The sequence below is a fragment of the Hemiscyllium ocellatum genome, chromosome 24 (genome assembly GCF_020745735.1).
Source record: "Hemiscyllium ocellatum isolate sHemOce1 chromosome 24, sHemOce1.pat.X.cur, whole genome shotgun sequence".
Lineage (NCBI taxonomy): Eukaryota > Metazoa > Chordata > Chondrichthyes > Orectolobiformes > Hemiscylliidae > Hemiscyllium > Hemiscyllium ocellatum.
Window position 1 is genome coordinate 59,317,245 of NC_083424.1, and position 22,230 is coordinate 59,339,474.

At 43.9% G+C, this 22,230-nt stretch overlaps 1 protein-coding gene across 3 annotated transcripts in view; it reads left to right on the top strand.

Moving 5' to 3' along the window:
- The window catches only part of LOC132827232 (glutathione hydrolase 1 proenzyme-like), a 189,009-nt gene extending 172,953 nt beyond the window's left edge, over positions 1–16,056 (top strand). For all 3 annotated transcript variants that reach the window (XM_060843858.1, XM_060843860.1, XM_060843859.1), the window contains one exon: positions 15,772–16,056. In XM_060843858.1, the coding sequence (XP_060699841.1) occupies positions 15,772–15,921 (150 nt within the window). In that variant the 3' untranslated portion in view covers positions 15,922–16,056. The remainder of the gene's footprint in view (positions 1–15,771) is intronic.
- The last annotated feature ends 6,174 nt before the right edge of the window (positions 16,057–22,230 follow it).

The following is a 22,230-nucleotide window of genomic DNA, read 5'->3' on the forward strand; positions in this document are numbered from 1 at the left end:
AGTGTTGATGCAGATGTGATGAGTTGAATGGCATTCTCCTGCACCATAACAATTTTGTGATTTATCCAATTTTCCTTTCAAAGATAGAATGCTCTTTGGACAAATCATATGAACCATTTTCTTTTCCCCTCTTCACAATCTGTTAAATTAAATTAAGCTTTCCAAAGCAATAAAATCTCTGTTAAATCACTTCTCAGCCTTCCCAAATTATCCCAGAATCCAAATCCCTCTCAATTATTATTCCCTAATCCTGGTATAATCTTGGAGAATTGAGGCATAAAGATACCTTCTATCCTATGTTGTCCAAAAGCACACAAATCTTCTGCTATAATGTAACAGTGCCTAGAACGAAAGTTAATAATTACACAACACCAGGTTATAGTCCACCAGGTTTATTTGAAGCACTAGCTTTCAGGGTACTGCACTGAAGTGGTTGGACTATAACCTGGTGTTGTGTGATTTTTAACTTTGTCCACCCCAGTTCAATACTGGCACCTCCACATCGTAGAACAAAAGTGTATTATTGTTCTTTTACTCTTGTATGTTGTAATAAATGGAAAATCGTTCTAATGATTTTACTGTATTTACCTACATACGCCCCTTCAACAAACTACAACTAAAAATGACCTTTGTTCATCACTATCCTTTGCATCTCTAAATATTTGCTCAATATTCCATTCAAATTTTTTCTTACTTTTTCATAAAATGTGGGCATTGCTGCCATGGTTTTATTGGAATTTCCCTGGATGGTTGTGGTTCAATCGATGGACAATATCAGACCCTGAATGGTGATTGTGACACAGTAAACAGTGAGATGCCTATAGTCCCTCACGGATTAGGACTAATTGTGAATGTGAAATGCTCAGTACACAGCATGAATAACTGGGTGTTACCATTAACCAGAAACGAGACTAGAGAAATCATATACGTCCAACCACATCCAGGACAAAGCAGTTTTCATAGAATCTCTAGTGTATGGAAACAAGCCCTTCAGTCTAACAAATCCACATTGTCCCTCTGAACAGAAACCCACCCAGACCCATTCGCTGACCCTATTACTCCACATTTACCCATGACTAATGCACCTCATCTGTACATCCCTGAACATAAAGGGCACTTTAGCATGGCCAATTCATCTAACCTGCACATCTTTAGATTGTGAGATGAAAATGGAGTACCCAGAGGAAACCCACACAGGCACAGGGAGAATGTACAAACTCCACACAGACAGTTGATTAGTCTGATTAAACTCCCTACAGTATGGAAACAGGCCCTTCGGCCCAACAAGTCCACACCGACTCTCCGAACAGTAACCCACCCAGACCCATTCCCCTACCCTATATTGAACCCTGACTAATGCACCTTACACTATGGGCAGTTGAGCATAGCCAATTTACCTAACCTGCACATGTGTGGATTGTGGGAAGAAACTGGAGCACCCGGGGGAAACCCACAGGGAGAATGTGCAAACTCCACACAGCCTCGCTGGAGGCTGGAATCCTATCTGAGTCCCTGGTGTTGTGAGGCTACAGTGCAACCACTGAGCCACTGTGTCCCCTTTTTTCTTGTTAACTTACATACATTTTTTACACCAGAAATCAGAAATAGAGGAGTGAACAGAAGAAGTGATAACATACCAGTAGACGCTATTGAATAAACATTACAAGTGGCCATTATACATTTTGTAAAAACAAAATTTTCGATAATATTTGTCGTTATTATTGCCAAATCCACGAATGTTGAAGGTCTTCCTTGTACCTGGAGCACATATAGGTAATGTCCGTTATCACTGAATTACACATCAATTGGTTTTCTTTTTCAAATCAAAGCAACTCGATTCAGAGCATGTAGCATCCAGTTGACATTAACAGAAAACAGCCCATTTCGCTTTGCTTTTTATAGTTTTTTTTCAGTTACTTCCAAGTGTTATGTGGTCATTGCAGAAACGAGGGCGACCATTTGAACTCTACTATGATTTGGAGATGCCAGTGTTGGACTGGGCTGTACAAAGTTAAAAATCACACAGGCTACAGACCAACAGGTCCACCCGGAAGCACTAGCCCCCAGAGCGCCACTCCCCCAAGGAGTTGTCCACCTGTTGTCGGAGCAGCGCTCTGAAAGCCAGGGCCTCCAAACAAACCCGTTGGACCACAACCTGTTGTTGTGAGCCTTAACTTTCCACAGTCCGTGGTACAGTTGATGCACTCCACCCTCAATGTTTTATTTTTCAATTGTCGTTCATCAAAATTGGCCAAAGGTTGAACAGAAGAGAGATTCCATTGACTGGGCTGTTTATGATCATCAGGTTCAGGTACTGGCTTTGAATAAAGGCTGTTGTGATTGGAAAGAATACACTTGAAAGAAAGGTGCTTCTCGCACGGCTCAGTTGTCTGAAGCTGGAATCGAACCTAGATCCCTGGAGCTGTGAGGCAGCAGTGGTAGCCACTGAGCCACTGTGTCCTCTTCTGGATGGGTACGCCAACCACCACCTAAAATATTCACTCCCTCCAACACCAGTGTGCATATAGAAGTGATAGAAGGGAAACAGTCAAGCATTTTTATGCTTCAGGCAGAAATATAACATAGTATGTTGCTTCTTGATGATGCCAAGTTCAAGGTTATCAATTTCTATATTCCAAACATCCTGAGGGGGAAAGGTGAACAGCTACTTATTGTGGTCCACACTAATCCCAATGACATAGGAAGGAAGACAGATATAATCCTGCAGTCAGAACTTGGGAAGCTCTCAGGTAGTTCCTCAAAAGTGATCATCTTTGGTGTATATTTAGGGGAGGTGATGGCTTAGTGATATCATCATTGGACAGTTAATCAGAAACCCAGATACTGTTCTGGGAACCTAGGTTCAACTCTCACCATGGCAGATGGTGGAATTGAATTCAATAAAAAGGAAAATTAGAATCTGGAGTTAAGAATCTAATGATGGCCATGAATCCATTGCCAGAAAACCCACCTTGTTCACGAAAGTCACCTCTCAACTTTTTTCTCTCAAGACAACAGCCTCAAGTCCCTCAGCCTTTTGTCATAAGTCCTTCCCTCCATATCAGGCAACATTCTAGCAGATCTCCTCTGAACCTTTTCCAAACGTTTCACATCCTTCCTATAATGTAGTGACTAGAACTGTATACAATACTCCAAGTGCATCTGCACCAGAGTTTTGTACAGCTGCAGTATGACCTCATGGCTCCGAAACTCAATCCCTTCACCAATAAAAGCTAACACACCGTATGCCTTCTTAACAACTCTATCAAACTGGGTGGCAACTTTCAGGGACCTATGTACCTGGTCACCGAGATCTCTCTGCTCATCCACACTACCAAGAATCTTAATATTAGTCCAGTACTCTGCATTCCTATTGCTCCTTCCAAAGTGAAACACCTCACACCTTTACACATTAAACTCCATTTGCCACCTCTCAGCCCAGCTCTGCAGCTTATCTATGTCCCTCTGTAACCTGCATCGACCTTAGTGTCATCTGCAAATTTACTAACCCACCCTTCTATACCCTCTTCTGGGTCATTTATAAAAATGACAAACAGCAGGAGCCTCAACAGATCCTTGTGGCACTCCACTAGTAATTGAACTCGAGGATGAACATTTTCCATCAACCACTACCTTCTCTCGTCTTTCAGCTAGCCAATGTCCGAGCCAAGCTGCTAAATCACCCTCAATCCCACGTCTCTGTATTTTGTGCAATAGCCTTGGGGAACCTTATCAAACACCTTACTGAAACCCATATACACCACATCAACCACTTTATCCTCATCCACCTGTTTGGTCACCTTTCAAAAAACTCAATAAGGTTTGTGAGGCACAACCTACCCTTCACAAAACCTGTTGACTATCCCTAATCAACTTACTCCTTTTGAGATAATTATAAATCCTATCTCTTTTAAACTTTTACACACTTTGCCCACAACCAAATTAAGGCTCACTGGTCTATAATTATCAAAGTTGTCTCTACTCCCTTTCTTGAACATGGGGACAACATTTGCTATCCTCCAGTCTTCTGGCACTATTCCTGTGGACAATGACAACATAAAGATCAAAGCTAAAGGCTCGGCAATCACCTCCCTGGCTTCCCAGAGAATCCTAGGATAAATCTCATCCGGCCTGGGGACTTATCTATTTTCACACTTACCAGAATTGCTAACAGCTCCTTGTGAACCTCAATCCCATCTAGTCTAGTAGCCTGAATCTCAGCATTCTCCTCAACAAATTGTCTTTTTCTAGTGCGAATACTGATGAAAAATATTCATTTGCGCTTTCCCCTATCTCCTTGGATCCATGCATAACTTCCAACTACTGTCCTTGAATGGCCATAACCTTGGTTCCTGAAGAAGGGCTCACCTGAAACGTTGATTCTCCTGCTCTTTGGATGCTGCCTGACCTGCTGCGCTTTTCCAGCAACACATTTTCAGCTCTGGCTATAATCTTACTCTAGTCATTCACTTCTCTAGCTTCCTACAGAGTTCTCGGGTACACCTGATCAAGTCCTGGGGATTTATCCACCTTTAACCGTCTCAAGACATCCAGCACTTCCTCCTCTGTAATCTGGACATTTTGCAGGATGTCACCATCTATTTCCCTACAGTCTATATCTTCCACATCCTTTTCCACAGTATATACTGATTCAAAGTTTGTGAGAAGATTTGTAGCTCGGGTGCTTGTTGTAGTGGTTCTGTTCGCCGAGCTGGAAGTTTTAGTTGCAAACGTTTCGTCCCCTGGCTAGGAGACATCATCAGTGCTGTGGAGGACAGCACTGATGATGTCTCCTAGCCAGGGGACGAAACGTTTGCAACTAAAACTTCCAGCTCGGCGAACAGAACCACTACAGTATATACTGATGCAAAATATTCATTTAGTATCTCCCCCATTTTCTGTGGCTCCATACAAAGGCTGCCTTGCTGAGCTTTAAGGGGCCCTATTCTCCCCCTATCGGAAAGATGTTGTGAAACTTAAAAGGGTTCAGAAAAGATTTGCAAGGATGTTGCCTGGGTTGGAGGATTTGAGCTATAGGGAGAGGCTGGACAGACTGGGGCTGTTTTCCCTGGAGCGTCGGAGGCTGAGGGGTGATCTTATAGAGGTTTACAAAATTATGAGGGGAATGGATAGGATAAATAGACAAAGTCTTTTCTCTGGGGTCAGGGACTCCAGAACTAGAGGGCATAGGTTTAGGGTGAGAGGGGAAAGATATAAAAGAGACCTAAGGGGCAACTGTTTCACACAGAGGGTGGTACGTGTATGGAATAAGCTATCAGAGGATGTGGTGGAGGCTAGTAAAATTACGACATTTAAGAGGCATTTGGATGGGTATATGAATAGGAAGGGTTTGGAGGGATATTGGCCAGGTGCTGGCAGGCGGGACTAGATTGGGTTGGGATATCTGGTCAGCATGGATGGGTTGGACTGAAGGGTCTGCTTCCGTGCTGTACATCTCTATGACTATGACTCTATTCTTTTATTCCTGATGTACCCATAGAAAGGTTTAGGGTTTTTCTTGATCCTATCTGCCAGTGACTTCTCATGCCCCTCCTCAAACCCCCGTTCTTAGCTCTCTCTTTAGGTCTTTCCTGGCTAACTTGTAACTCACAAGTGCCCTAACTGAACCTTCATGTCTCATCTTAACATAAGCCTCCTTCTTCCTCAAAACACTACATAGGACAAACAGGAAGACAGCTAACAACCCGCATCCACGAACACCAACTAGCCACGAAACGACACGACCAGCTATTCTTAGTAGCCATACACTCAGATGACAAACAACATGAATTCGATTGGGACAACACCACTATTATAGGACAAGCCAAACAGAGAACAGCCAGGGAATTCCTAGAGGCATGGCACTCATCCACAAATTCAATCAACAGACACATCGACCTAGACCCTATATACCGGCCACTGCAGCGGACAGCTACTGACAACTGGAAGCGGCAGATTCAAACCAGTATAAATGCTGGAGGAATCAGCACAGAAGCGCCTCACAGGAGGCTCCCAAGCACTGAAGATGTCACCTAGAAAGGGGACGAAACGTTTGCAAGAAAAACTCCCAGCTCGGCGAACAGAACCACAACATCAACCTCCACTCCCGGCACCTTCCCCTGCAACCGCAAGAAATGCAAAACTTGCGCCCACACCTCCCCCTTACTTCCCTCCAAGGCCCCAAGGGATCCTTCCATATTTGCCACAAATTCACCTGTGATGAAGGGCTTATGCTCGAAACGTCGAATTCTCTATTCCTGAGATGCTGCCTAACCTGCTGTGCTTTGACCAGCAACACATTTGCAGCTGCACCTCCACACACATCATTTACTGCATCCGCTGCACCCGATGTGGCCTCCTCTATATTGGGGAGACAGGCCGCCTACTTGCGGAATGTTTCAGGGAACACTTCTGGGACACCCGGACCAACCAACCCAACCATCCCATGGCTCAACACTTCAACTCCCCCTCCCACTCCACCAAGGACATGCAGGTCCTTAGACTACTCCATCACCAGACCAGAGCAACACAAGGGCTGGAGGAAGAGCGCCTCATCTTCCGTCTAGGAACCCTCCAACCATGAGGGATGAACCTAGATTTCTCCAGTTTCCTCATTTCCCCTCCCCCCACCTTGTCTCAGTTAAATCCCTCGAACTCAGCACCGCCCTCCTAACCTGCAATCTTCTTCCTGACCTCTCCGCCCCCACCCCACTCCGGCCTATCACCCTCACCTTGACTTCCTTCCACCTATCACATCTCCATCGCCCCTCCCCCAAGTCCCTCCTCCCTACCTTTTATCTTAGCCTGCTGGACACACTTTCCTCATTCCTGAAGAAGAGCTTATGCCCGAAACGTCGACTCTCCTGCTCCTTGGATGCTGCCTGACCTGCTGCACTTTTCCAGCAACACATTTTTCAGCTCCGATCTCCAGCATCTGCAGACCTCACTTTCTCCTAAATTGGAGCAAAGTCAACTTCAGTAAGAATGAATCTGGCCAAGGTAAACTGAAATCCCAAAACTGGCAGATAAAATTCTACCTGAACTGAATTGTACCTTTAACGAGACAGTTCCGATGCAGTTAAGATATATTCCTAAGAACAGAAAGGAGGGTTGCAGGGATGGGAGTGGGATTTGGGAGGTGGGGAAAAAATGAAAAACTCTCTTGATGATGAAGAGGTAAATGATACAAAAGTATGCTTATGACAGATGTCTGATTCTGACCAAATATGGGAAGCCATCAGAAACTATGGGAAGAGACTGATAGATTACAAGAAATTGGAGCAGGAGAAAGATGTTTAGAACAGCACAGCACAAGAACAGGCCCTTTGGCCCACATGTCTGTGCCAATCATGATGCCAGTCTAAACTAATCTCATCTGTCTGCACATGGTCTGTATCCCTCAACTGCCCGCCTGTTCAAGTTTTGGGGAACCCCCCCCCAGCCTGAATAAGGTCCATCTCCCCTGGAATTTGTTTCATTATTCCAGGCATAAAAAACCTCTCCGTCTTGCATCTTCTCACCATCAGGCATTTACCTGTTCTAACTTTCTGGATCTATTTTTATTTGAGTTGCTCTTGTATCTGCTTCTATCACCCTCTGTGTGAAAACCTTTAAACTTTCCTCCTCTCACCTTAAATCTATGTCCCCTAGTATTGGACATTTCTACCCTGGAAACAAAGACTTGGACTGTTCACTCTATCCATGCCTCTCATAATTTTAAATATTTCTATTAGGTCATCCTTCAGCCTTTGATGCTGCAGTGAAAATTCAAGCTTATTCAACCTCTTATTGCTAATACACTTCCATCTAATACAATACCCTGGTAAACCTCTTTTGCATCCTCTCCAAAACCTTCACATCCTTCTGATAGTGTGGTGACCAGAATTGCAGCAAATACTCCAAATGTAGTATAACTGAAGTCTTACACATTCCACATGATTTGCCAACTTTTATAGTTAATGCCCCAATCAATAAAAACAAGTATGTTGTACACTTTCCTTACCACCTACTCCACTGTAGGTCTACTATCAGGGAGCCATGGGCTCATGCCCTATGTTTTCTCTAATGTTCCACCATTGACTGTATACTTTCTTCTTTCATTTAACCTCCAAAGGTGCATCACCTCACACTTGTCCAAATTAAATTTAATCTGTCACTTCTGTGCCCAACTTTCCAACTAATCTATATCTAGCTGTATCCTTTGATAACCTTCTTCACTATTCACAACTCCAACAATTTTCATGTCATCTGCAAATTTACTATGTTTTATCCAAATAATTTATACATACAAATTACAAATAACAGAGGTCCCAGTACTGATCCTTGCTGGTCACAGATCTCCAGTCAGAAAATACCTCTCTACAACTTACCTCTGTCTTCTGTGATTAAGTCAATTTTATCCACCGTTCCAACTCACCGTGGATCCTATGTGACTTAATCTTCTGGACCAACCTATCATGTGGGACTCCGTCAAATGCTTTAGTAAAGTCCACGTAGACAAAATCCGTTGTGCTACCTTCACCAATCATCTTCATTACTTCTCAAAAAACTCACTCTATTTGTGAGACAAGACCTTACCCCTATAATGCCATGCTGTCTATCACGAATAAGTCAATTTTTTTCCAAATGCGAGTAAATTCTTTCCTTAAGAATTTTCTCCAATTATTTCCCCACTAATGACCTAAGGCTTGCCAGCCTATAATTTCTTGGATGATCCCAGTTTCCTTTCTTAAAAGAAAGAACAACATTGGCTATTCATCACTCTTTCAGATCCCTGCCTATGCCTAAAGAGGATACAAAGACTTCTGCCAAGACCCTAGCAATCTCCTCCTTTGCCTCCTTCAATATCCTGGGATAGATCCCATAAGGCCCTGGGGATGTATCTATCTTATTGTTTTTCAAGAAAACTCAACATCTCCTTCTTAATGTTGACATGCCCCAGAATGTCAACACACCCCTCCCTAATCTTATTGTTATTCATGTCCTTCTCCTTTGTGAATACCAAGGCAAACTAAAAATTCATGACCTCACCCACTTTCTCTGGTTCTATGCATAAATTCCTTCCTTTGTCCTTGAGTGGAGCTCCCCTTTCCCTACCTACCCTCGTATATAAAATGCTTTGGTATTCAACTTAATCCTACTTGCCAAGGACATTGGATTGCCCCCTTTAGCCCTTGTATTTTCTTGTTTAAGTTCTTTCCTGCTCCCTTTATATTCTCAAAGACCCTGTCTGATTTCAGTTTCCTAAACCTTATATATACTTCCTTTTTCTTTCTGACTAACTTTTCAGTTTCTCTTTTCATCCCTGGCTCCTGAATCTTGTCATCCTTATCTTTCAACCTCATTGGAGGTTCAGGCCTCTGGCACGGAGCCTGGCCCCGTTGCTCAGAAGGGAAGGGTGGAGAAAGGTAGAGCGATAGTTCTTGGGGACTCGATAGTGAGGGGTACAGACAGACGGTTTTGTGGGGGCGACAGTGACTCACGTTTGGTATGTTGCCTCCCAGGTGCAAGGGTACGTGATGTCGCTGATCGTGTTTTCCGGGTCCTTAAGGGGGAGGGGGAGCAGCCCCAGATCGTGGTCCACGTTGGCACCAACGATATAGGTAGGAAGAGTGGTGAGGATGTCAGGCAGGCTTTCAGGGAGCTAGGTTGGAAGCTCAGAGTTAGAACAAACAGAGTTGTAGTCTCTGGTTTGTTACCCGTGCCACGTGATAGAGAGTCGAGGAATAGGGAGAGAGAGCAATTAAATGCGTGGCTACAGGGATGGTGCAGGAGGGAGGGATTCCGGTTTCTGGACAACTGGGGTTCTTTCTGGGGAAGGTGGGACCTCTATAAAAAGGATGGTCTACACCTGAACCTGAGGGGCACCAGTATCCTTGGGGGGAGGTTTGCTAGTGCTCTTTGGGAGGGTTTAAACTAACTCCGCCGGGGCATGGGAACCTGGACTGTAGCTTTAGGGTACAGGACCTTGAGTGTAGGGAGGTTATGAATAATGCAGCGATCTCGAAGGAGGGTGCCTGTAAACAGAAGGGTGGATTGAAGTGTGTATACTTCAATGCCAGAAGTATAAGAAATAAGGTAGGTGAACTTGCAGCGTGGGTTGGTACCTGGGACTTCGATGTTGTTGCCATTACAGAGACGTGGGTAGAACAGGGACAAGAATGGCTGTTGCAGGTTCCAGGGTTTAAATGTTTTAGTAGGATCAGACATGGGGGTAAAAAAGGGGGAGGTGTGGCATTACTTGTCAAAGATAGTATTACAGCAGTGGAATGGACGATGGAAGAGGACTTGCCATCTGAGGTAGTTTGGGCTGAGGTTAGAAATAGGAAAGGTGAGGTCACCCTGTTAGGTGTTTTCTACAGGCCTCCTAATAGTCCTAGAGAAGTAGAGGATAATATTACGAGGATGATTCAGGAAAAGAGTGAAGGTAGCAGGGTGGTTGTTATGGGGGACTTTAACTTCCCAGATATTGACTGGGAGGGCTATAGCTCGAGTTCATTAGATGGGTCGGTGTTTGTCCAATGTGTGCAGGAGGGTTTCCTGACACAATATGTAGACAGGCCAACAAGAGGGGAGGCTATACTGGATTTGGTTCTAGGTAATGAACCAGGCCAGGTGTTAGACTTGGAGGTAGGTGAGCACTTTGGGGACAGTGACCACAACTCGGTGACTTTTACTTTAGTGATGGAGAGGGATAAGTGTGCGCCGCAGGGCAAGAGTTATAGCTGGGGGCAGGGAAATTATGATGCAGTGAGGCATGACTTAGGATGTTGTGATTGGAAAAACAGGCTTCAAGAGAAGAACACTAATGAGATGTGGGGATTGTTCAAGGAGCAGCTACTACGTGTCCTCGATAAGTATGTACCAGTCAGGCATGGTGTAAAGGGCCTTGTGAGGCAGCCGTGGTTTAGTAAGGAATTGGAATCCCTTGTGAAAGGGAAGAAGGCGGCATATGTAAAGATGAGGCGTGAAGGTTCAGTTGGCGCGAGAGAGTTATAAGGTAGCCAGGAAGGATCTAAAGAGAGAGCTAAGAGCAGCGAGAAGGGGACATGAAAAGTCTTTAGCTGGTAGGATTAGGGAAAACCCAAAGGCTTTCTATAGGTATGTCAGGAATAAAAGGATGACTAGGGTAGGTATCGGTCCAGTCAAGGATAGTAGTGGGAAGTTGTGTGTGGAGGCGGAGGAGATTGGAGAGACACTAAATCAATACTTTTCATCAGTATTCACTCAGGAATAGGACACTGTTGCTGATGTGAATATGGAGTCACAAATGATTAGAATGGATGGCCTGGAAATATGCAGGGAAGAGGTTCTGGGAATATTGGAGAGGATGAAAATAGATAAGTCTCCTGGGCCTGATGGCATTTACCCTAGGATCCTATGGGAAGCTAGGGAGGAGATAGCAGAGCCATTGGCCTGGATTTTTATGTCGTCATTGTCAACGGGAATAGTACCAGAGGACTGGAGGAGAGCGAATGTGGTCCCCTTGTTCAAGAAAGGGAGTAGGGATAGCCCTAGTAACTATAGCCCAGTGAGTCTGACTTCAGTGGTGGGCAAAGTCTTAGAGAGAATGGTAAGGGATAAGATTTATGAACATCTAGATAGGAATAACGTGATCAAGGATAGCCAGCATGGTTTTGTGAAGGGCAGGTCGTGCCTCACAAATCTTATTGAGTTCTTTGAGAAGGTGACTAAGGAAGTGGACGAGGGTAAAGCAGTAGATGTTGTGTATATGGATTTTAGTAAGGCGTTTGATAAGGTTCCCCATGGTAGGCTAATGCTAAAACTACGGAGGTATGGCATTGAGGATACATTAGAGGTTTGGATTAGGAATTGGCTAGCTGGAAGGAGACAGAGGGTAGTAGTTGATGGACTATGTTCATCTTGGAGTGCAGTTACTAGCGGTGTACCACAAGGATCTGTTTTGGGACCATTGCTTTTTGTTATCTTTATAAATGATCTAGAGGAAGGGCTTGAAAGCTGGGTAAGCAAGTTCGCGGATGACACAAAAGTCGGTGGAGTTGTGGATAGTGAGGAAGGAAGTGGTAGGTTACAGCGGGATATAGATAAGTTGCAGAGCTGGGCAGAAATGTGGCAAATGGAATTCAATGTAGCTAAGTGTGTAGTCATTCACTTTGGTAGGAGTAACAAGAAGATGGATTACTGGGCTAATGGTAGGCTACTTGGTAGTGTGGATGAGCAGAGGGATCTTGGTGTCTATGTACACAGATCTCTGAAAGTTGCCACCCAGGTAAATAGTGCTGTGAGGAAGGCATATGGTGTACTGGGCTTTATTGGTAGAGGAATTGAGTTCCGGAGTCCTGAGGTCATGTTGCAACTGTATAAGACTCTGGTGCGGCCTCATCTGGAGTATTGTGTGCAGTTTTGGTCGCCATACTATAGGAAGGATGTGGAGGCATTGGAACGAGTGCAGAGGAGGTTTACCAGGATGTTGCCTGGCATGGTAGGAAAATCTTATGAGGAAAGGCTGAGGCACTTGGGGCTGTTCTCATTGGAGAAGAGAAGGTTTAGGGGAGATTTGATAGAGGTGTATAAGATGATTAGGGGTTTAGATAGGGTCGACACTGAGAACCTTTTACCGCTAATGGAGTCAGGTGTTACTAGGGGACACAGCTTTAAATTAAGGGGTGGTAGGTATAGGACAGATGTTAGGGGTAGATTCTTTACACAGCGGGTTGTGAGTTCATGGAATGCCCTGCCAGTAGCAGTGGTGAACTCTCCTTCTTTATGGTCATTTAAGCGGGCATTGGATAGGCATTTGGAAGTTATTGGTCTAGTGTAGGTTAGGTAGGATTCGGTCGGCGCAACATTGAGGGCCGAAGGGCCTGTACTGCGCTGTAGCTTTCTATCTATGGAACATTCTGATCCTGAATTCTAATCAACTGACCTTTAATGAACTTCTGTATGTGACATTTGGATTTACCCTCAAATAGCCACCCCAATTTAACTTCTCCCTGAGGCCTGCTGCACCATTCTATAAGATCATAGCTGATTGTGGCCCATTGATCCGCGTCAGTCAACAAAGATCTGACATCAATATTCTCATGTTCAGGCTTTTGGCCTACAGCCCAGGAGATGAGTACAATGCAAGTGATTAAGAATGTTGCATAAATGTTACAAGAGTTTCTGATTCAGCCACCAGGTAATGAGTTCCAAACTCCCACCAGTTCTTAATAAAGAAAGTTAGCCTTAACTCTCCTCATAATCTTCTACCTCTTCACTTATAACTACGCTTTCCATTTATTAACCTCTCTACTAATGGAGAAAATGCCTTTCTATCCACCCTACCAATGCCCCTCATAATCTTATACACCTCTGCCAGGTGCCCCCCTCAACTTTTACTGCTCCAAGAAAAACAAATCCTACCTTTTCAAACTTTCCCCAGTTTAGACCTTTCATTATGAAAGCACGGCAGTATCCTGGCAAATCTCCTTCAGCCCCTTCTCGAGTGCAATCACAACTTTCTTATAACATGTTGTCGAGAACTGCACACAGTATTCCAATTGTGGCCTAACAAGCACTTTATATAATACCAGCATAACCTCCTCACTCTTGCATTCAATGCCTTGACTAATAAAGGCAAGTATCCCATTTGCTATCTTGACTAACTTACCAACCTACCCCACCACCTTCAGGGATCTGGATACTGAGAGTCATGGGACACTAGCACTGCAGAAAGAGATCTTTCTTTTTTTTTATTTCAAAAATATACTTTATTCATAAAATATTTTGATGATCTGTACAATTGGTCATGCCATACATCTGTAAACATTCCATTTCTTGGTTATACAGAGACAGAGAAATCATTCATATATACAGGTCTGTACATATTTAGCTGAGGCATCAGCAGAGCCCAAACGACTGCATGGGCCCCCGATCTTCTTTAGACAGGCAGATGTTACACGGTGGTCTTTCCCCACCGCGCCTTGGTGGCTGCTGCCCCAAGCTTCAGCGCGTCCCTCAACACGTAGTCCTGGACCTTGGAATGTGCCAGTCTGCAACACTCAGTCGGGGTCAATTCCTTCAGCTGGAAGATCAACAGGTTTCGGACCGCCCAGAGAGAGCCCAGAGAGTTGATGATCCTCCAGGCACAGTTAATGTTCGTCTCGGTGTGCGTCCCGGGGAACAGGCCGTAGAGCATGGAGTCCCACGTCACGGAGCTGCTCGGGACGAACCTCGACAAATACCACTGCATTCCTCTCCAGACTTCCTCTGCATAGGCACATTCCAGAAGGAGGTGTGTGACAGTCTCGTCCCCCCCGCAGCCTCTTCGAGGGCAGCATGTGGTACGGGGGAGAGACCTTTCACCCCATGAGAACTGCAGCAACCCCCAAGGAGCACCCTACCCAGACCCAGCCCCCCTTTCCACCCCCCCATCCGATCCCCATCACACCACAGTTTACTATGATTAACCCACCAGCCTACATACCCCTGGATACTATAGGGCAGTTTGGCATGGACAATTCACGTAACATGCACACCAAGGTCCCTCTGATCTCCAGTACTTTCCATTGTTCTAACATTAATAATGTAACCTCTTGCCTTTCAGCTCTCTCCAAGTGCGTGACCTCACAGCTCTTCAGGTTGAATTCCATTTGTCATTGCTCTGCCCACCTATCCAGTCCATTGCTAACCTCCTGCAGTTAACAGCTATCCTTTTGAATCTTTACCACCGAACCAATTTTTGTCACACGCAAACTTCTTGATCATAATCCTTCATTTCAGTCCAGTCATAATTTATACCACAAACAGCAAGAGCTGCAGCAATGATTCCTGTGAAACTCCACTAGAAGCAGGTTTCCAGTCACAGAAACACCCCTGTTATCGCTGTCTGCTTTCTGTTTTTCGGACGATTTTGCATCCAATGTGCCACTTTGCCTTGGATCCCACTGGCTCTTACTCTCTTGACCAGTCTGCCATTATCAAAAGCCTTGATAATTGGGGCAGCTTGGTGGCTCAGTGGTTAGCACTGCTGCCTCACAGTACCAGGGACCTGGGTTTGATTCCAGCCTCGGGCAACAGTCTGTGTGGAGTTTGGAGTTTGCACATTCTCTCCATGTTTGCATGCGTTTCCTCCCACAGTCCAAAGATGTGCAGGTTAGGTGAATTGGCCATGCTAATTTGCCCACAGTGTGCATGAATGTGTGGGTTAGGTACATTAGTTATTGGAAATATAAGGTAGGGGAATGGGTTTGGGTAAGGTAATTTTCAGAGGATCCATGTGGACTTGTTGGGCCAAAGGACCTATTTTCACACTGTAGGGATTCTAGGATTCTATAATGTTTGCGTAGATGAGAATGTGTAGTAGTATAGGGCGAGAATCAGATGTGAAGGGTATTGTGGGGGAAGGGAAGGCGATTAATTCGGAAGGTGTGAGAAGAAATCTTTCTAGGTTTTGTGGAATGTGAGTTTCCATAAAACTTGAAACCTGACACAACCATAAAAACTTTAAGGTTTGGTTCACTGAATTCTCTTCTCTAAAAAAAACTTTGAATGCTAGGGAATAATTGGAGCTTTTAAAACTAACATTGATTGATTTTTATTTGACTTCATTGAAGAGCTGGTTAAAGGGACTGAATCGTTCCTTGTTCCTGTGAGTTCCGAACACTTACTGGCACCAAATTTCATTCATTACATCCACTTCTCATCCATACCATTCCAATATCAGAAAACATCTGCAATACATTTTTTATTACTAAGTCAAACCTTTGATAATGAATTCACACTTCCTGCCCTTTGTTGGTTTTGCAGGCTATAAAAGAAGGCTTGGAAGAGAGAAACCACACATTGAATGAAACCGATCCTACATTAGCTAGTGCAGTCCAGGCCATCGTCAGAGACAAAGGAAAGTTGTTTGCTGAATCAGACTACCGTGAAGGGGGCTGGCCTGCAGGTTACTGATGGGCCTGTGGGGCTGTGATCAGCAGAATTCTGTTAAAGTTCATTTTGCTCCAGCAAGTCATAACATTTCGGGAATAATTAACTAAAGGAATGATACTGAGTGAATACAATCAATAAACAATGGTTTTTAATCAAGCTCATCCAATGTACCTTTGATATTTGCTATATTTTTACTCTGCAAAATCTATCTTCATAAAGCAGGCCCCAACAGTGTTACACAGACGTTGCCTTGAGTTCAAGGCAAGGTTTTGTCAGTTATTAATCTTATTTCATCAAATTGAAGCATTAAGTTGCTGGAAAAGTTTCTATCTATTAATCAGGTTAAACATTTGCTGGCAATGAATTCAAAGCTGGACTGTTTAGATCCAATAGGTTGGCAATGGGAATAGAAATAAAACCCAAATTAAAACTGAGAAGTTGTACACCTCTAAGGACCTTACAGCTCAATATTAGATACACAGGGATGAATTTCTGCACTCTCTTCCAACGATTTCAGTCCCTGCAGTGGAAGCAATGCCAGATAATGGACATAAGCACTATTCACACATTTTTCTTGAGTTTCTTACACCAAAGTTCTAGAGGACAAGCAGAAGAACTTCTTGAGATGTTCTGCCCCCTTTGTTGCTCTTTGACCGAATGCAATCTTTTGTAATCAATGTAATTAATTCCACAGAGTCCAATCTCTAACTGATAAAGTTCAACTGTACTTTTGGTGAAATATGCGATCTTAAGACAAATTACCCTCAGAATTCTTTAACATAGCAAATTTTTCTCTTCTTTTGTTCTTTTGGAATGCTCTAATCCTTGCAATTATTTTCCTGTCTTGCTGTGAATCATTTTGCTAATTATTTCACTGCTATTTTATGCAATTTTCAATAAATTATAAAATCAAGTTTTGTTTTGTATTGTTTTTATTCAATTATGGGTAATGGGGTTTCACTGGCAGGAATAGTAGTCATAACCCATCCTTAAAGAACCTTGAGAAAGTCTTGCTGAGACATCTTCTTGAACCACTGCAGTTAATTTGGCTTGGGTAAACTCAGTGCCTCTGGGGAGAGAATTGAGGAGTTTGACCCAGACTTTGTGAAGGAATGGGAACGTATTTCAAAGTCAGGATGCTGTGTGATTTGGAGAGGAAATTGCAGATGGCGTTCTCCCATGCTGCCCAAGTCGTCCCAGTCACTAGAAAATAGAACATTACAGCGCAGTACAGGCCCTTTGGCCCTCGATGTTGCACCGACCTGTGAAACCAATCTGAAGACCAACTAACTACACTATTCCATTTTCATCCATATGTTTATTCAATGACCATTTAAATGTCCTTAAAGTTGGCGAGTTTACTTTGTTGCAGGCAGGCCATTCCATGCCCCTAACTATCTCTAAATAAAGAAACTACCTCTGACATCTGTGCTATATCTATCATCCCTCAAATCAAAGCTATGTCCCCTCATGTTAGCCATCACCATTAAAGGAAAAAGGCCCTCACTGTCCACCTTATCTAATCCTCTGATTATGTTATATATCTCAATTAAGTCACTTCTCAACCTTCTTCTCTCTAACGAAAACAACCTCAAGTCCCTCAGACATTCCTCATTAGACCTTCCCGCCACACCAGGCAGCATCTTAGTAAATCTCCTGAGAACCCTTTCCAAACCTTTAACATCCTTCCGATAATGTAGTGACCAGAACTGTATGCAATACTCCAAGTGTGGCCGCACCAGAGTTTTGTACAGCTGCAGTATGACCTCATGGCTCCGAAACTCAGTCCCTCTACCAATAAAAACTAACACGCGGTATGCCTTCTTAACAACCCTCCCAACCTGAGTGGCAACTTTCAGGATTTAAAGTTTGAGTGAAGATTTGTAGCTCGGGTGTTCGTTGCTGTGGTTCTGTTCGCCAAGCTGGAAGTTTTTGTTGCAAACGTTTCGTTAGGGGACGAAACGTTTGCAACAAAAACTTCCAGCTTGGCGAACAGAACCACAACAACGAACGCCCGAGCTACAAATCTTCACTCAAACTTTAAACACTTACGGGCGAGAAACGCTGAGACAAGCCAGGAAATGGGAATCCTGCGCTAACCGCCTAAGCGCCACATATGAACAACTCCAGTTCCTTCACGAATGCCGAAAAAATCAAATCCTTCCACAATGTGTCAAGTACAGAAACTGACACCCGGAAGCGGCATGAACAAACCACTATAAATACCGGAAGAAACATCAAAGAAGCGCTTCAGAGGAGGCTCCGCAGCACTGAGGATGTCCCCTAGCCAGGGGACGAAATGTTTGCAACAAAAACTTCCAGCTCGGCGAACAGAACCACAACAACTTTCAGGATCTATGTACATGGACTCCGAGACCTCTCTGCTCATCTATGTTACCAAGAATCTTACCATTAGCCCAGTACTCTGCATTCCTGTTACTCCTTTCAAAGTGAATTACCTCACACTTTTCCGCATTAAACTCCATTTATCACCCCTCAGCCCAGTTCTGCAGCTTATCTATGTCCCTCTGTAACCTACAACATCCTGCAGCACTATCCACAATTACTGACATTAGTGTCTTCTGCAAATTTACTAACCCATTCCAGATTACTAACTCCCTCTTCCAGATCAGTTTTAAAATGAGAAACAGCAGTGGCCCCAAATCAGATCCTTGCGGTACACCACTAGTAACTGTATTCCAGGATGAACATTTCCCATCAACCACCACCCTCTGTCTTCTTTCAGCTAGCCAATTTCTGATCCAAACCGCTAAATCACCCTCAATCCCATGCCACTGTATTTTGTGCAATAGCTAGATGGGGAGCCTCATCAAACCCCTTACTGAAATCCATATACACCACATCAACCACTTTACCCTCATTCACCTGTTTGGTCACCATCTTAAAGAACTCAATAAGATTTGTGAGGCATGACCTACCCTTCACAAAACTGTGTTCTCTAACCCTAATCAACTTATTCCTCTCTAGATGATTATAATTCTTATCTCCTATAGCCTTTTCCAACACTTCACCCACAACCGAAGTAAGGCTCACTGGTCTATAATTACCAGGGTTGTCTCTACTCCCCTTCTTGAACAAGGGAACAACATTTGCTATCTTCCAGTCTTCTGGCACTATTCCTGTAGACAATGATGACATAAAGATCAAAACCAAAGGCTCTGCAATTTCCTCCCTGGCTTCCCAGAGAATGCGAGGATAAATCCCATCTGGCCCAGGGAATTATCTATTTTCACACTTTCCAGAATTGCTAACACCTCCTCTTTGTGAACCACAATCCAGTCTAGTCTAGTAGCCCGAACCTCAGCACTCTCCTCGACAACGTTGTCTTTTTCCGATGTGCATACTGATGAAAAATATTCATTTAGCATTTCCCCTACCTCCTTGGACTCCATGCACCACTTCCCACTACTATCCTTGATTGGGCCTAATCTGAGTCCAGACATTCTTTAATTCCTGATATACCTTTAGAAAGCCTTACCATTTTTCTTGATCCTATCCACTAATGACTTCTCATGTCCCCTCCTGGCTCTTCTTAGTTCACTCTTTAGGTCCTTCCTGACGAACTTGAAACCCACAAGCGCCCTAACTGAGCCTTCACATCTCAGCCTAACATAAGCCTTTTTCCTCTTGACAAGAGCTTCAATTGCTTTGGTAAACCACGGCTCCCTCGCTCGACAATTTCCTCCCTGCCTGACAGGTACATAGTTATCAAGAACACTCAGTAGCTGTTCCTTGAATAAGCTCCACCCATCTCCTGCATCCTAAATCTTGCCTAATCGCATCATAATTGCCTTTCCCCCAGCTATTACCCTTGCCTGCAGTATGTACCTATCCCTTTTCATCGGACTAGTTGGCTTGTCTACATATTGTGCCAGGAAACCCAACTGCACACATTGTACAAAAACTGACCCATCTAAGGTATTGGAACTGCAGTATTCCCAGTCAATATTTGGAAAGTTAAAGACCACATGACAACTACTCTGTCACTCTCACTCCTATCCAGAATTATCTTTGCTATCCTTTCCTCTACATCTCTGGAACTATTCGGAGGCCTATAGAAAACTCCCAACAGGGTGACCTCTCCTTTCCTGTTTCTAGTCTTAGACCATACTACTTCAGTAGATGAGTCCTCAAATGTCCTTTCTGCCACCATAATACTGTCCTTGTCTAACAATGCCACACCTCCCCCTCTTTTACCATCTTCTCATGTTCTTATTGAAACATCTAGTTCCCGGAATCTGCAACAACCATTCCTGTCCCTGCTCTACCCATGTCTCTGAAATGGCCACAGCATCAAAGTCCCAGATACCAACCCATGCTGCAAGTTCACCCACCTTATTCTGGATGCTCCTGGCACACACTTCAAACCAAATTCCTGCTTGCCGGGGCCCTCTTGTGATCTTGAATCCTTATTTCTGACCTCACTACTCTCAACCTCCTGGATACTGGAACTACAATTTAGGTTTGCATCCCCCTGCTGAATTAGTTTGAACCCTCCCAAAGGGCATTAGCAAATATCCCTCCCAGAATATTGAACCCCCTCTGGTTCAGGTGAAGACCATCCTGTTTGTAGAGGCCCCACTTACCCCCAGCAGTTTCCAAAACAGCATGCTTGCTGTTGAGGGGAATGGCCACTGAGGATACCTGCACTGCCTGCCGGATCCCTTTCCATCCCCTCACAGTAACCCATCTACCTCCTCCTTGTACCTGAGGTGTGACTACCTCCCTGTATCTCCTCTCAATAACCCCTTCCACCTCCCGAATGATCCAAAGTTCATCCAGCTCCAGCTCGAGTTCCCTAACACAATCTCTGAGGAGCTGGAGTTGGGTGCACTTGCCGCAGAGGAAGTTAGCAGGGACACTAGTGGGGACCCTTACCTCCCACATTTTGCAGGAAGACATTTCAACTGCCCCAACCTCCATCCCCACTATTCTAAATTCCCAACGAGACTACTGACAAAATAAAAAAAACAGTCAACTTACCAATCAGGTGCACTGAACCTTTTTTTTTGGTTAGAGGAGGTGGGAGACACTACCCGAGTATTGTTTCAAAATGCAACCGTCCAAATAATTAACCTCACTTACCCAGCAGTCCCGTATCCGTTCCTGCTTAGCATGCGCTCCATCTATATACGAGGTCAGTTTAATACTTTAAAGTTACCTTCCTGTCAGGCCCCTGGTCCTCGCTGTTGCTCCTCCCACTGCAACTGCCACTGAAAAAAATAAAGACCATGAACACATGAGCACAGTGCTTCTTGAAGATGATACACACCGCTGACAAGATGTACCTGTGGAGAAGTGAATGGTTCAGCTTGAGGGTGGGAAGCCAATCAAGAATGCTGCTTTGTCCTGAATGTTTTGTTGACAACATTGAGAATTCTTTGCCTTTAAATTCATTATCTGACAGGTTAGGAAGATTGCTTAATTATTAGGATAGAGAAGTACAATTAGGCTCACTGTGCTATATTGAAAACAGCAAATACTGTGGATCACAGTGGGTCAGATAGCATCCATGGAGAAAGAGCAAGCTAACATTTGGAGTCTAGATGGCTGAGGTGATCATCTGTCTCCGTGAGTGTTGCCTGACCTGTTGTGATCGCCAGCACTTTTTGATTTCCATAAAGATTCCAGCAACTGCAGTGATTTGCTCCTAACTGCTATGTTATCAATTGCTCTAATTCTGTCAGTATTGGAATTAGAGAGGTTTTGATTTCCTTCTTAGATCCTTTTAGACCATGCTTTCTGTCCAGCTCCAAAAACACACTTGCTCATCTGTTCCATAAATTAAGATAAAAGTATGTGCATTTAAATAGAGCCTATGTGAGTTTCAATCCCTCAAAATTATTCAGTCAGAGTGATATGCCTGAAGTGGAACACTAAAACAAAACGGTTATAGATGAAGGATCAAAAACAAAGTTCATTTGGTCAGAATTAAGGAGCAACAGTGGAATTATTCTGGGTGTATACTACAGGCCATCAAATAGAAAACAGGTTATATACAAGCACATTTTCAGGCAAATTACAGAAGATACAAGAACTACAGTGCGTTGATATTGAGAAATTTCAATTACCCCAATGTCAACTGGGAGCATACAGGTGTAAAGGACAAAAGAAGATGAATTCCTAAAATGTGTACAACAGAGTCCTTGATCGGTGTGTTTCCAGCTAATGAGAAAGGAACTAGAATTGGAGAATGAAACGGGGCAAGTGGAGCACCTTTCAGTGGGATAGCACTTAAGTTTAAAGATCCTATTAATATCATCAGGTTAGAATAAATACAAATGAGGATAAAACTTATTGACTGGAAAA